General features: G+C 48.8%; 8 protein-coding genes across 8 annotated transcripts, besides 1 other annotated feature; 3 read left to right on the top strand and 5 right to left on the bottom strand.

Annotated features, from left to right (window-relative positions):
* Nucleotides 1-14560: part of a sequence feature (contig 1.168 1..229305(-1)) that runs on past both edges of the window.
* Nucleotides 61-1488, top strand: ANIA_09014 (alpha-hydroxy-acid oxidizing protein; the record flags this gene model as incomplete). The annotated part of the gene is made up of 6 exons (XM_677191.1): nucleotides 61-147; nucleotides 202-342; nucleotides 396-630; nucleotides 858-1213; nucleotides 1281-1357; nucleotides 1413-1488. The coding sequence occupies 6 exons, from the start codon at nucleotides 61-63 to the stop codon at nucleotides 1486-1488; spliced, it is 972 nt and encodes a 323-aa protein (XP_682283.1).
* Nucleotides 2068-4271, top strand: ANIA_09015 (uncharacterized protein; the record flags this gene model as incomplete). The annotated part of the gene is made up of 6 exons (XM_677192.1): nucleotides 2068-2285; nucleotides 2331-2886; nucleotides 2945-3054; nucleotides 3118-3461; nucleotides 3519-4170; nucleotides 4229-4271. 6 exons carry the CDS (start codon nucleotides 2068-2070, stop codon nucleotides 4269-4271), a joined length of 1923 nt encoding a protein of 640 aa, XP_682284.1.
* On the bottom strand, nucleotides 5003-5791 carry ANIA_11160 (NYN domain-containing protein; the record flags this gene model as incomplete). Its single annotated transcript, XM_677193.2, has 1 exon — nucleotides 5003-5791. One exon carries the CDS (start codon nucleotides 5789-5791, stop codon nucleotides 5003-5005), a length of 789 nt encoding a protein of 262 aa, XP_682285.2.
* Nucleotides 6295-7511, bottom strand: ANIA_11158 (uncharacterized protein). The gene is made up of 3 exons (XM_050612701.1): nucleotides 7253-7511; nucleotides 6858-7181; nucleotides 6295-6790 (listed from the first exon to the last, which is right to left on the bottom strand). Exons 1-3 carry the CDS (start codon nucleotides 7491-7493, stop codon nucleotides 6708-6710), a joined length of 648 nt encoding a protein of 215 aa, XP_050468590.1. The 5' UTR covers nucleotides 7494-7511; the 3' UTR covers nucleotides 6295-6707.
* ANIA_09017 (uncharacterized protein) lies at nucleotides 7802-10002 on the top strand (the record flags this gene model as incomplete). Its single annotated transcript, XM_677194.1, has 5 exons — nucleotides 7802-8259; nucleotides 8313-8693; nucleotides 8747-9077; nucleotides 9321-9501; nucleotides 9788-10002. 5 exons carry the CDS (start codon nucleotides 7802-7804, stop codon nucleotides 10000-10002), a joined length of 1566 nt encoding a protein of 521 aa, XP_682286.1.
* ANIA_09018 (uncharacterized protein) lies at nucleotides 10131-10951 on the bottom strand (the record flags this gene model as incomplete). The annotated part of the gene is made up of 2 exons (XM_677195.2): nucleotides 10230-10951; nucleotides 10131-10167 (listed from the first exon to the last, which is right to left on the bottom strand). Exons 1-2 carry the CDS (start codon nucleotides 10766-10768, stop codon nucleotides 10131-10133), a joined length of 576 nt encoding a protein of 191 aa, XP_682287.1. The 5' UTR covers nucleotides 10769-10951.
* ANIA_09019 (uncharacterized protein) lies at nucleotides 11241-12480 on the bottom strand (the record flags this gene model as incomplete). The annotated part of the gene is made up of 3 exons (XM_677196.1): nucleotides 11241-11489; nucleotides 11625-11661; nucleotides 12062-12480. 3 exons carry the CDS (start codon nucleotides 12478-12480, stop codon nucleotides 11241-11243), a joined length of 705 nt encoding a protein of 234 aa, XP_682288.1.
* Nucleotides 14179-14505, bottom strand: ANIA_09020 (uncharacterized protein; the record flags this gene model as incomplete). Its single annotated transcript, XM_677197.1, has 1 exon — nucleotides 14179-14505. One exon carries the CDS (start codon nucleotides 14503-14505, stop codon nucleotides 14179-14181), a length of 327 nt encoding a protein of 108 aa, XP_682289.1.

Below are 14560 nucleotides of genomic sequence, written 5' to 3'. Positions count from 1 at the left end.
GAACAGTGACTTCTATGATATCGATCATCTTCTATTGATCTCACATTGTTCTACTTCACAATGGCGCACCGAGGAGAGAGCTTCCACAAGGATGTATCCTGCATTGCCGATTTGAAGGCCTTGGGAAGCAGTAGGCTTCCTGCCACGGTTCGAGGTGATTGAGCCACAGAAATAAGGACTGTGCATTTATTCACTGACTAGTCAGACTACTACAACGAAGGCGCTATGGACCTGATCACATTACGCGACAACGAGGCGGCATTTGACCGGTATAAGATCCTTCCCCGGGTCCTGATCAACGTCGCCAAAGTGGACACGAGCACCGAGATACTGGGGACGAAGGTCCTGACCGGACACCAGATCCAGTGAAAACATGGCTGACGGTATGAGCACAGGTGTCTCTCCCCTTCGGATTCAGCCCAGCGGCCTCGCAAAAACTCGCGCATCCAGACGGCGAACTCGCCACATCACGCGCCGCAGCCAACTTTGGCATCTGCATGGGGCTGTCCTCATACTCGAACTATTCCCTCGAGGATGTAGCGGCCCAGGGGATGGGTAACCCGTATGTCATGCAGATGTGCGTGCTGCGTGATCGATCTATAACGCTGCAGTTGTTGCAGCGGGCGGAAAGTGCGTATCGGTTCGTGTCTGAAGAATCCTTTGCTAACGATGCCAGAATCTGGGTACAAGGCGCTGTTTCTATCTGTTGACGTCCCGGTTTTGGGAATGCGATTAAACGAGTTCCGGAACAGCTTTGTTCTCCCAGAAGACATGGAGTGGCCGAATATCTTGAGCAACGGCAGTGACCTGTCAAATAAGACAGATTATGGTGAGGCTCTCTATCTCTAGAACTATAGACGCCCCTAACCGACCGTCCTTGCCAGATCCAAGTCTTGACTGGGCCAGTACAATCCCGTGGCTCCGCGAACACACATCAATGCAGATATGGCTCAAGGGGGTGTGCTCTCCCGCAGATGTCGAACTCGCCATTCACTACGGCGTTGACGGCATCGTCATCTCCAACCACGGCGGGCGCCAGCTCGATGGCGTCCCTGCAACACTCGACTCGCTGCGGCTGTGCGCCGAAGTCGCCAAGGGGCGTATACCGCTGGCTATCGATGGAGGCATCCGGCGGGGTTCCGATATCTTCAAGGCCCTGGCGCTGGGTGCGAGATACTGCTTCATGGGGAGGATTCCCATCTGGGGACTTGCTGTACGTTTAACGTTTTTTATGATTTATTCTCTTTAAAATATGTGGCGTTATATGCTGACAGTCGCAGTACAACGGGCAGGAAGGAGTCGAACTTGCTATAAAGATTCTGAGGCAGGAGTTGAGGGTGACGATGGCACTGGCTGGGTGAGTACATGAGCTGATTCGCTCTAGACAGCACGAAAATAATGATATCTTGCAGGTGCCAGACCATATCTGAAATCCGGGAAAGCCATCTGTCGGTTTTGCAGCCAGATGGGCGACTTTCCAAGTTGTAGAGGCATTGATCAATGTGTTATGAATTATCGGTCGAAGCATAAATAACAATCTCCAAGTACTTACTTGCATCGCAAGCGTTTGCCTACAAATATTAATATTTACTGATCAGACTTCCGGTCTCTACCTCAGAGCCTAAAGCATACTAACCTGAATGTTAGAGGCATAGAAAATAATTAAGGCATATCGTTCATATAAGGGTAGATATTCCCCAACTTATTCATTGGCCTGAGGGTTATTTGAGCAGCATGCGCATGCTTTCCTGAATTTATGTTCGATATAGACTGTTGCCAAAGACCCCTAGTACATACGACCATAGGGTGTGGAAAACAGGGCTTCCCGTCCGCTCAGCCGTACTTAAGCCACATATTCCGCACGGTCAATTCTCCATGAGCCCTCACTGCCCTTGCCATCTTAAAATAGCGAGGTGTGTGTCCTTAGGGTGAGTGCGGGTGATATGGGTGAGAATTCTGGAGACCAAGGGTGAGAGAGGTGAGAACGGGCGACGATTCTCACCCACAGGGTGATAAGAGGCCCACTCTACTCAAGGCAGTGACTGCACCCAAGACGAACACACATAAATGGCATGGAGCGCTTCTTTCAGGGTCTGTCCTATCTGCCTCGCTCTCTTCTTGACTCTCGAGAAAATGATCGCTGATAATCTTCAGAAAGCCCTTGCGGATCGCATTGCACGTGCTAAGTCACGTGGATTCACACTCGAGTATCAAAACGAACAGGAACAACAGGAAAACGTCATATGCCGTCGAGAACTAGCACCTGCGACATTCAATAAATACGAGTACGCAGTGCTTAATTGGAAGTTGTAAGTCTTATTTGTTTCAAGATTTTCCTTAAAGGCACTAACAGCTGCTAGATGGAGACTCTCTCGGAACGAGCCACAGAATGCCAACTTTTCCAAGGATGACCCTGATCCAAGTCCACAGCTCCTGAAACTTTTTGTGGAGGATTATATTGTGACAAGGGAGCATACTCCTACTCAGAAAACTGCCTGTTCCATCTTGATATGTTTCGTGTCGAGATGGGAACGAGAGACCTCTCGATCAATGCCTGAAGCAGTCAAGGAAGATGTTCTCAACGTAAGGCATCCCTTGTTTCTGCTTTTGTCTTTCATCACTGATAGAAGCAAGCATATACGAACGGCGTTGACGACTAAATACGGGCTACCTACGAGGCCACGGGAACGGTTCCTAGTCACAGCAAAAGACATAGAACTCCTTCTCCGTCATCTCTTTGTCAACGATACCCACGACTATGTACATGAGAGAGCGCGAGTGCAAACTGGAACTGGCCTATCCTTGTTTGCTGGGTCAGGAGCAAGGGCGGGTGCCATAGTTGAGTCAAGCTCCTATCGTGGGACGAACGAATGTCTCTACTACAGGGTTTGTTGGTGCCCTTTCACAGTAACCTAAGCCAGACATGCTGACCGGATGTTGGTAGCATCTTTCCTTTCATCTTAAATGGAGCCGAAAGGGCGATGGCTTAAAACGTTGGGTGACAATTGATCCCGAATTTCTAAAAGGATGGCGCTATCGTGACGACGTGACTCTGTATGTCGTCCAAAAGAACTATGCTTTTACCGAGTATGCTAGTGCTAACCATATATGCTGCAGACCCAAAAACTGGCTAAGGGAGCACCCTGTTCTTGGGATGAATTTTGTGTTCTGGGTAATCGTGCATGGCGTTGCCGATGGTGCTTTTAAAGGACTTCCTACTGTGGCTAATGTTCTTGCCGCTAAGCCCCCTGAGGGAAGAGAATCATGGACCCTTGAATGGAGTGACAAGGCAAAGGACCTTCCTTTTTTTAGGATGGTCACTCCTGAAGGACCGCACGCCACTCGAGCGCTGACGTTCTCTTCTTTGCACCACAACTTCACGAGCCTTGCTCAGCGGGATTGCTTTAAAGACCAGCTACGTGTGCATGGGATCAGGGGTGGTGTTGCGAATCTAATTGACCGTAAGTTCTACGACATTCCATTTTCCGTTTTGAGTCGTTTTATCTAAAAGCTCCCAGCCAAGGCGTCAGAGGCAACTCGCGGCCAAGCGCTTGATCATCAAAACCATGAGACCTATCTCAAATACCAGTCTGTTCTCAAGGCTCTTGACATACAAAGTCTGTTCTATGATCTAGAGCCTGAATACGAGTGCCGGGACATGGAACAAAGTATGGCTCACCACAGAGATACGAATGTTCCTCAAAAGCTTGATGCAGCTGCCATCGCAGAGTTCGAGGCGCAAGATGAAATTGTGAAAATAAACCGGAGAATTGCCGTTTTGACGGCTGAGATTGCGGGGAACCCACGAGGACATGAGGACCTTGTTTCCGAAAGGGCCCGTCTATATACCAAGAAGGCGAAGCGTCGACGGGCATGGAAGGCGGAGTTTATTAGGCGATGGTGGGATTCATCATACGATGAATACATCTCGGGAAATAACTTCGCTGAGCGCGACACAACACCTCTTTTCGGCATTTACAAAAAGTACCTGCCGGAGCGCGCCCGCCTAAGTGAGAACCTTTTCAGAGAAACGCCACTGGACAGCGACATCGGTAGGCAGTGCCTGGAAGACATGGTCGCACTTTGCAAATCTACAGAGCGCGTCGTCTATTACCCTGACATGTCTCCAGTGTCTGGTTGTTGCCCCACATGTTCCAAACCTATGTCTGGGTGAGTACTCTGATCTGATTGTCTTATGTTTACTAACTTAAGAAGAATCTCACTGCAGGGGAAGGCAAAGCACATTTTACAATGTCGAAGAAGCTCTTTGAATGGCGCTCCATATCAACAACGCTATAGTAACAATAAGCGAGCACATCGACGAGTACAGCGCGAATTCCTCCAGTTCTGCTATCTCTGTGCTCAGTTTTTTCACGATGAGAATTCCTGGATTCAGCACTGCCAGTGCCACCTACGTGACTTGCACCCACGGTGCGGGATTTTGACGTTCCGGTATACCCTCGTTGCACCAGGCTTTTGTCCGTTCTGCTTGGGCGACAGGAACAAAAAAGCAGACGAAAGATTTCAGCAGTGGTTGAACAAAGCGACCCTTCTTAACCACATTGACGTGCACCTGGGCCGATTACAATCCATGATTGACGTCGTATGTCCGCATCCTTGCTGCGTGGGGAGGAGATACACGGATATCTCTCATCTTCAACGTCATTTCTACGATGCACATTCGATAGAGGAGCCGCGGACGAATTGTGTAACACGAAAAAGACGATGGACTACCGATGGCGAGCAATGCCAGGCTGAAAAGCGCGTTAAGTTTATAGACGTCACTGATTTTGCTGACGATAGTGAGGCACTTGTCTAAAATACTTCTAAATGAACTGTTCATAAATGTCACGAATTATCGAAAGTAATGACCACTGCTTCAGATAAAGTAAACAGTGCAAGACCAAATAACTTGTTATAAATTCGGTAACAACGGTAGGGCCGTTCACTTGTTGTCAATTTGTGCTCCCTAAATAACATTCATCCGCTTACAGTTAAACACTCATGTTGATGAAGCGGCAGAGTCCTTGCGCCCTCGACGCTTATCTCGTACGTAAATCTTTCCCGCTTTACCCTTTCGAGGAAGTTGTCGAACAACATCAAACAGAGATAAAGCAGATATTAGGTCGCCGAGCTTGTTATACCCGTAGGTCCGGGAGTCGAAGTCAGGGTGCTTTTTTGTAAGTAGCGTGCCGACGTTAGAGAGCTCAGCCCATCCATCATCGTCAGAGGCCGTCTCTATTGTCGTATGAAGCAGAGTTTTTAAGTGACCATCTGCGTGGGCGTGCCGCGCTGGAACATGATTTTTGGGCACAATAACCCTATCAGGATGCGGTACAAGTTCCCCATGGAACGAAAGGTTTTCCGTATAGATAAATTTATTGCAGGCAGCGACGAAGGGCTTGGGTGTCTTCTGCTCCCCAAAGCCGTACACAGTTAGACCAGATTCGCGAATACGAGCAGCCAGCCGAGTGAAGTCACTGTCGCTAGAGACGAGGCAGAAACCGCCGAAACGGTTCGAATATAGAAGGTCCATCGCGTCGATGATCATAGCGGAGTCGGTCGAATTTTTGCCGTTGGTGTATGCGAACTGCTGGAATGGCTGGATAGACTGACTAAGGAGTTCTTTTTTCCAGCCCTTTAGAGAGGTGCTAGTCCAGTCACCATAGGCCCGTTTCACATAAACTGTCCCATATTTTGCGACTTCCGCAAGTATGAGCCTTGCCGTCGACGGCATGGCATTGTCCGCATCAACGAGGACAACGAGGTTTGGTGTGGTATTGTTGGCCATGACCGTGTACATGTATAGCTATACGCCTTCGATTGTTAAATGATATTGCTTAGAGGAAGATTGCTTGCATTCTTCAGACAGGAGGCTTGAAGGTTTATATACAACATCCAGTTCCTAGTTTGATTTCCAATCAGTCCTAGTAATTCCGTCGAGGTGAGGAATTGATTCCGGTGGAATACAGTATATCACCAGACCGAATGAGCTACTCGATGTTTGCGTCGAAGCCCTACCCGTGTCACGTATTACTATCCAGGAAATGGTGACGTAGAGATGTCAACTTTTGACCGCAGGAAACTCACTGTGCATGCCACATTGCGGTCTCTCCATGCACGTCTCGGGCATTAAATTAATATCCTCCCTATCCACGAATACTTCGATAACCCTTTCGGCAAAGCGGCGCGACCTAAAGAGCATTGCTTGAGTTGAGCGTGGAGTTGATATTCGCCCCAGTTATTACGAAGGATTTCAGTCCCGTATGTAAACCAATTTGACTGCAATGACAACAAGAATCGGCCTTCTATAAAAGCTCGCCGTTTCCTTTTCCTGGATTCCGCGGCAGAAATAAGAGCGTCGGAACTAAAGAACAATCTCCATCCCTCCCCGAATGAGCACGAACATGGGAATCCGTCACACCACTTCTCTCTTTCGATTGTCAAATCGACCATATCACCAACATGTGCAGGAGTTAAATCTGCCCCGTTTTCATCATCGAGTTCGGCGTCGTGAACACTGAGAGAGCGCAATGACTTCGCGTTGCTTCGTAGAAAGCTCCCTACAAGGAACGACTTCGTAGAAAGCATGCACAAATGTAACTCACGTATGTTTAGAGTTGCGCGAGACAGCAGACCCAAAGCCAACTCACTTTCGACAATTCGTAGGCTAGAGGCATGCCTCACAAGCTCAGTGAGAAGAAGCGTCAGAGAGTCCTGATATGGGCTTTCCACCATAGGGTCGGTAAAATGTTCGAGACTGGTGAGCTGAATCCCTTGGATAGGTTCGCTGCGGCCCGTTAGAGCAGCCAGCACAAGGTGGATATGATAGTCATAAGACTTCTGTTCCGTCATACCGTACTCCTCTTGGTATTCCTCTTCCCAGTCCTCGTCGCCTTGTGCTTGACTAAATACCAACACCAATTCCTTCAAGTTAGAAAGCTGTTGAAATGCGAGCTTCATCAATGTCGAATCCCTTCTTGCTTCTATGATCTCTTGCTGCCGCGCACAGGTACGTCGTATCGTCTTATACATCCGCGTATAAGAAGGTTGATCGCCTGAGACATATTCCATTTCGTCCCAATCCTCATAACTGTCGACGTCGTCGTGGTATTCGCATGCTTCGACGTATTGGCCAGGGGTAAGGATCTCTGTTCTAAAAATCTCGTAATTCCGTATCTCTGAGTTGAAGTTAGTCTTTTCCATAAATGATTTGCCGCCCGGAGGGATGGTGGGGAGGGGGATCCTGTACGAGGTTTTACCAACTTTGGGACGATGTACTGGAAAGAGACGATATACCGACGAATGCTCGACTTCAGAAGACTTTCCAACAAGTCAAAACCCTCGGTCGAAAATTCAATGTTGATTTTGCGAAATAAGACTGGTAAACAAACGTCCCTCACCCGTTTACTGACGAGGGAAAGCGTCTTGGTCTCCCGGTTGCAAAGATGCTCCACGATGTCGAAGAGAATTTCGGTAGGAAGCAACTCCATACAGCAATATTCGAAATCAGTTTACCCCATATGCTCTCACGAATTGTTTCCCAAACCCTGACTTGAAACACACTGGTCTATCTATAGATTAGCTGGGGATCCCCTTGGTCCAAGAATAGATCTTGTATTTTACATGACGTTGATAAGACCAGAATGGTGTATTTTACACGAAACTGCAATACGCCTGCTACCCCCTCACCCCGCGCCAAGCCACTTGAGCCCAAGCTTCACACTGAGTCCTTTTTTGGCTTCTCTCACATTCCAGACCACCTTCTGAAAGCTTACCGCTATCTGCCCAGCTTCGTATCATGTCTGGGCTTGAGGCTTTAGGTATCGCTGCCAGCATCATTCAAGTGGCAGACCTGGGCACCAAATTATCAGTCAAACTATTTTCCTTTTACAAACAATTCAAGGATGCCAATGAGTCTATGCACTTCCTTTCCAGCGAAATTGCTTTTGTGAGCGCGATCTTGCGGGAGTTGGGTGACACTTTGAAAGATGAGGAGTCATCTAAGCTTTGTTCCGAGGAGGCATTTCGAAGTCTAAAACATACCCTGGACCAGTGTCGAGACGTCCTCGAGCAAATTCAAAGAGTGACCAGCCATACCGACCGATCTGGGAAGACGCGCTTTCAACAAGTTGCTGGGAAGTTTCGAATGGTATTACTTGAGCCAAGCTTGGATCCATTGAAGAATCGCTTGGAAAGACTGAAGTCGACAATGCTTCTCTTGCTCAACGTTATTATGTATGCGGGTCAGATTCGAAGGTATGTCTGGTCCTTTGCAGACTTCTTGTAATTACTAATTGCCAACTATAAAGCAGCCACGGGTTTCCACCCTTACTCCAAGACCAACGTGTCTTAATGGACAGCCTTCTGAAGGATAAAATAAAGAACGGTCAAGAGCCACGCCAATTCGCCGTTGCTGAACAATGTCCAAAAGCCCCATCAGTATCTACAAGCAGCAATGGAGCCCACGCTGACATTGATGGGACCATTGATACCGATGAACCCGCCGAGTTCAAAGAGTACAACCTCCTTATCCAAAAGATGCTTCAAGAAATTGGCAGGTGCAAGTACAAGCTTGAAGAAAGCCGTCACTCACGAATCAAAACTGGCGTCTTGAATATACACTCAGGTGAAATCATGCGCTTTCAACTAGAATATGGACATCATGTTCGCACTGACCATTCACTCTTTACGTATGTACCACTTGAGTTATACCTGCTTGTTAAGACCTGACTTTCGTTTACAGCGAGGAAAAAGCCAGCAGGCAAATGGCCAACGTGCGAAAGGATGAGAATAGGCCCCAACGACCAATTGCCAGTACTGAAGCCACCGGGGCTAATATGCCAGACAATCGCACTGATGGGCCGCCCGAGGTCACTGTCAGCTCCCTAACCCGGGAAAGCCGCAGACCGAGCCCTCGATTAGCCAAGGGCAAGGAGCCCCGAGAGTCGATCTTTGATCTGCCACTATCACCGGTTCCTCTGGCCCCGGTCAAAGAAGAGGAACCAGTACAATCGTCGAACTTAACGAAGGAAACGACAGCTCTCCCCACTCCATATATGTTTCCGGCTACAACGGTCAGTTCTGCCTCCCCTGCTGCAACCACAGGACCGCGCCCGGACTAGGTATGCTTTTGACGATTCCAGCATATTTCCGAGGGCTTCCGTACCGTTGCCTTGGATGCCTCTGCGTTCGGCTAGGAATCGCCTTAGGGATCGTCAAAACCAGTGTAACTTTCGCTGCCGAATTGGTGTTATTGGGATTTGCATGGAGGGTTGGGCTTGTGCATTAGATCACTGATGGCTTTTTTCATGGTTTAGGTGAAATCCTCTGCCCCAATCCCTGGCGCTCAGCAGCACAATCGCCCCCGTCGCCGGTACGAGGAAATTGAGCGCATGTACAAATGTGGATGGAATGGTTGCGAGAAGACGTACGGAACTCTGAACCAACTGAATAGTCACGTGACGATGCAGTCGCACGGTGCGAAGCGCACTGCTGGAGGTGAGTTGTCTGAGAATTTATTACTGTACTTCTGTCCTTTTTGTTTTGGATGCCGAATAATCTGGCCGTTTACGATGCAAAATGGTTGTCGAGATTGGCTTATTGGATCAGCCCGGGACCTATGCTCCAGGATGTTAATCCACATTCGCGGGATCGACTGCGCGGAGGTGAAGCTTCGTTCAGCTTCCCTTTATTCACTTCTGCCCCGCTGGCCCCTGATGCACACAGAGCCCAACTAATCTTCTTTCTTTGGAAGGGATCATTCATGCTGATGGTTATTATTTAGAATTCAAGGAGATCCGCAAGGAATGGAAAGCTCGGAAGAAGGAGGAAAACGCCCAACGCAAGGCTGCCGAGGAGTATGAGCGTGCCGCCACCCAGGCTGCGCTGACCAGCCAGGTTGAACCCCCCGGCCTGTTTCCAGACAACCTTGAAGACTTGCTGTTACGATGGACGACCCTGGATAGACGTGAAATTTGCGTTGAAGTACCAGCATGTTAAACAAGGTCTTAGACAAGATAGGTCAGGGGTACCGAGTCTTTCTGTTGAGTGGAGGCGGAAATTTTAGCATCCACAACAGTTTACTGGTGTTGTGGATCCTCTTCGTGACAGAAGATTTACCTCTCTTCTCACCTCTCCGTCCACCGGTTGGAGAGCGTCCATCCTCTACGTAGTTGAAACAGATACTCAGCCTGAGCTTCTTCCCGCGGCGGAACAGACCCGACCACATCACGAGTTGTTTCTCAATGGCAGTCCAGTTTATATCGGTGTTGTCGAATCGCTTGGTCAAGTCACGATGGGAACGATCATTCACTGATACGACAATCTCGGTGTCATCAGCCCTCACCCGTCGGTTGCGGGAAACCTTTCGTCGAAGGACGTTTTCTAACTTATCCTCTAAGAACAGCTGCCAGTGCGCACTAGGAGCCAAGACGAGGTCCTCGTCCGTGTCCTTAGCCACAACCCGGTTGTTGATAGTGACACGCCACTCTATTAAGTAGTGTATACAGCTCGGTGGGTTCTCATCGTACGCTCTTCCCTCCTCCCACTCGGACAGCTGGAGCAGTCTGAGAGTATCCGGCCGTGATTGGCTTGCCGCCTCAGGTACATTCACAAGCTCACGGGATGGGGAAGGGCTGTAGCTGGATCGCGAGACGTAGGGGCTGCCGATGTATCCGGGGGTTGGGGCATACTGAGAATTCAGCTCCCATGGCTCAAACTCTTGGAACTGAGATACATCGTCGACGTGATGCGAGCTTTGGGTCATCTCTAGCTACGATGGAAGTCCTTCATCGCTTAGATTAGCTTCAGCGGGGATCAACGGACGCTGGTAGCGAATGAACATAGCAAAAAGGGAAGGGAGCCATGGAACCAAATCAGTTGAATTCCTACCGGGGTTAGCTCTCTCCAGCAATAACACAGCCTTCTAATAGGGCAAACGAGCGTGGGCGAAGGCTGCCTGCAACCTGGAAGATGGAATGTAAGATGGGCGATCTGGCAAGATTGCCAGGACCACCAACGGGTTATTCAAAAATCCGAACCCGATCTTCTATGAGTTTCCATGGAACATTACTGTCTTCATACGGTGACTCATTTATTACTGTCAGCTGTTACAATACAGTCAGGCAGGGGTAGGAGGAGTTGTGGCTAAATAAAGATTCAGGCGTTTCAGGTTAGGGTTCGGGAACCAATTCGTGAGAGTGTATGGGGTAAACTGATTTCGAATATCGCTGTACCATTCAATCGACGTTTTTCGGCCATTGTGATCTTTTCTGGTGTCTGGATAGGAAGACGATGCTAGAAGAAAGCTTCCCCATTCTTTTGAAGATCTCTCTGCCGATAGCATCACCAGGCGTACACAACCATCTGCGGCGCATTTTGGGCTCGCCACGGTGGGAATAGGCCGTGGCAATGGGCGTGCGACACCTTTTTGGCAATCCAATGGTCGATTCACCTCCCCACCTCCCGCACACCCATTCTGCCTGGGGCTGAGGCAAACAGGCTACGTGTAGTCTCCGTCTGAAACACACTAGGCGGAGAACTCTATGCGGTTTCAGTTCGTGAACGCCGCCCGAAACGGCGCGCAGGGCTACGTAGTTTGCCATACGCTAAAACGGATTTACTGCGCCTAGTTCCTCGTACTGGCTCAATTTAAAGCACCTTAGATCAATGTTGCTAGAAATTATTATTCCGCTAATATAGCCAGTTGACATTCTTAGTCCGAGTTTACTCGTACAGTAAGAAAAGCGTGTCATAGACGTCGTATTATAGAACTGAAAAAGTGTGTCGATTTGGCAGACTCAAATAATCTTCGCAGAAATTCACATTCTGTAACAAATAAACATGAGATACATCTCATGGATGGGCTTGACATAAAGAAGGTCTGAAGCAAGTGACTTCAGACACGTTAGATGCTGGGTTGATGCTCGTCACTCGACGAGAAAAACCTTCCGATAGTTCTTCCGAAGATTCCCTCCTTGATCCCACATCACTTTCGATTGGCCGTAAATCCATGCCTGCTTTTCTCTTTCCCGTATGAACATCGTTGTTCAGTACGTACTCCCGGAGCTTGTCAACGGATATTTGCCCAACGTCATCTTTTCGTCGACCTGGGTTATCCCTTCGGGCAACAAGCAACAAACGCTCCTTCAGTGCCTCATCATAAGCCTTATGTGTATCTGGTACCCTAATGCCGAAATCATTGATGATTAGGAAGATGTGCTCCCGAGAGAGGTCCTGCAATGTTGATCGCAGATTGAATCCGCCGGCCCTGTTGAACTTATAGTAGATCCGAGATTCGAAAAGGAAAATGATGATCACTTCTCTTGACGATTGGTACCACATCCTGAGAATTTCGGGGATCTTTCGATGGCCGTATAGATAGTGTTTTCTTTCTAGTGGGTAGTTGCAAGATGGATCTTCAAAATCCGCGGCTAGAGGAGGTGGAGGGTCGAGGTTTCCACTCGGGTGAGGGTCCATGTCGACCGCTTCCCTTTGAATATCGTCCCTCACGATAGATCAACCTGGACTTGGGGAATATAGTCTTGACACCTGATCTCGGGGCGAGAATTCTCTTTGCGCTAGGTCTATCATCGCAACTTCGGGACTCGGACTTGTTGCTTCCGTACAACCTCTATGCTGAGGGCTAGGAAGTGGACTGGATTGGCCTGCCGTCGGATTTTTGAACCCACTATTCAAGCCGCTGGAAATCATTTCTTGGATTTCATTTCCAAAAAAGCAGCACAACAGTTCCCTTGTCACGCCGAGTGGAGTTGGATATAGCGCAGCAGGCTGATCGCGACCAAATACCTGTTCCAAAAATAGATATTTTCGTTGGCGTTCGTTCTGATCTCTTGTTGGAGCGTTGAATCTGTTTTCGGCACTTTCTCGAGGATCGTTCGAAGTGAATTTGGCTTCGTTGGTATGTTCTTCGGGTGCAAGATCGCGCAGAAATCTTTGCAGTTGGTGTGACAGCGATTGTACTCGGGCTTCGTCGAATTTATAGAATTCTTCCCTGCAGAAAGCTTCGATGAAGCCTTTTGGAATATTCTGGTCCAGGTTCTGACTCCGGAGGGATGTGATCTGCTCTGATTGGAAACCCAAACGCTCAGCCAACGCTGCTAGCCTCCTCAGACTGACGTCTTCAGTTGACCACTCAAATTCATGTCGACCGGTTTTCCCACGACGCTCCTGATGTACAAAGTGCCTCAGTGCAAAAGCCAAAGCTGCATCATGCAAAGGGAGAATGCATTTGCAGTCGGCTCAATTGTTGCAAACACATGCTCGGATTTCTGAATCTCAAGTGGTCGCCCGCTCCCGACTATGCTCCATTGGCGACGCATCGTATGTCTAAAGCTGTCTTTGAATTTTGGTGGACACAGACAACGGAGTGCCTTAGCGGGTTTCTCGAGGTACAACGTGTCCTGAGCGAGCGTATGAAGGGATATGATTCTTCCCGTTGTAGAGAGCAGGCGGTCTCGCATAGCCTCTCTGGCGCTAACTTCGGTAACCAGAGCAAATAATGGGCCTGAGTCCACGAGTTCAGCGATGCGGCTCCGGTCTCTAAGAGAGCTCTGGGGCATGAGGCCTTCAACGAGGTGGACAGACATTGGATCCACAGACGAAGCAGCCTGCCCCTCGCAGATGTGTGACCAGCTTTGGTGTATGAGGTTCAAGTAACGACATAATATCTGGCTCAATAAGCGTGTGAAATAAATTGTATAAAGTTTACCATACCTCTGGGTATTTTAAGGCAAGCATCCTCTCAATGTGCGATGTCCTCAGCGGTTTCCACAGTCCTACAAATGGCAACAGTTTGTCCAGACTGTTCAACAGACGTCCGTTGTGCTGTAAGCGTCGAATATTTTTACGTCGCTCATCAGAACCGAGTCTCGACCACCATTTGTTTTCTTGAGCTTTATTTCGTGAAAGTTGGCACAGTCTGAGCGCACGATAGATCTCGCCATCGGTCAATTTGAGGCTTCCGGTCGACTCAGCTCAAAGTTGCATGAGAGCCTCCGAAGGGATGTCTAGGGATTTTGTTAGCTTATGTACTGCGTCGATGTGTGCGAACAAATGCCCACCGTCTAGGTATAGATCCACTAACCAGCTTCTCTCTCCGAAAGATTCTGCGGCCTCCAAACGATGTCTCCCATAAACACAGGCGAGACGCACGTCTCATTCGAGGAGAAGTTGTGGTTGGATCGTTGGGTCTAAGAGCGACTCCCATGTGATGCCTGACTGCGAAATCGCTTTTGACAGGGTCCCTCGGTTAATTAGGGCAGCAACTCTATGTTCCGGCGCAAGGTTGCCGCAACCTTCAATCTCAAAAATAGTGAGAAGTCTCTCAACCTTGCGTTCATCGAAGTCCAGGCTTCCATGCAGAGGGTTCGTCTCGAACTCCAAGTTCTGCAGGCGAACGATGGCACATCCCTGGTAGCACTGTAGTCTCTGGGCAGTAAGTTCATTTAACTGATGACCTTGAGGATCATCCGACGCATCCATTTTGTTTATCTGGGCTCAGGGACAGACCGAAAGGTCTTCTGACCCTCTATTTAGA

Source organism: Aspergillus nidulans, chromosome VII, assembly GCF_000011425.1.
Source record: "Aspergillus nidulans FGSC A4 chromosome VII".
NCBI lineage: Eukaryota > Fungi > Ascomycota > Eurotiomycetes > Eurotiales > Aspergillaceae > Aspergillus > Aspergillus nidulans.
The sequence above is the reverse complement of the archived record's forward strand: the minus strand, read 5'-3'. Positions and strand labels throughout refer to the sequence as shown.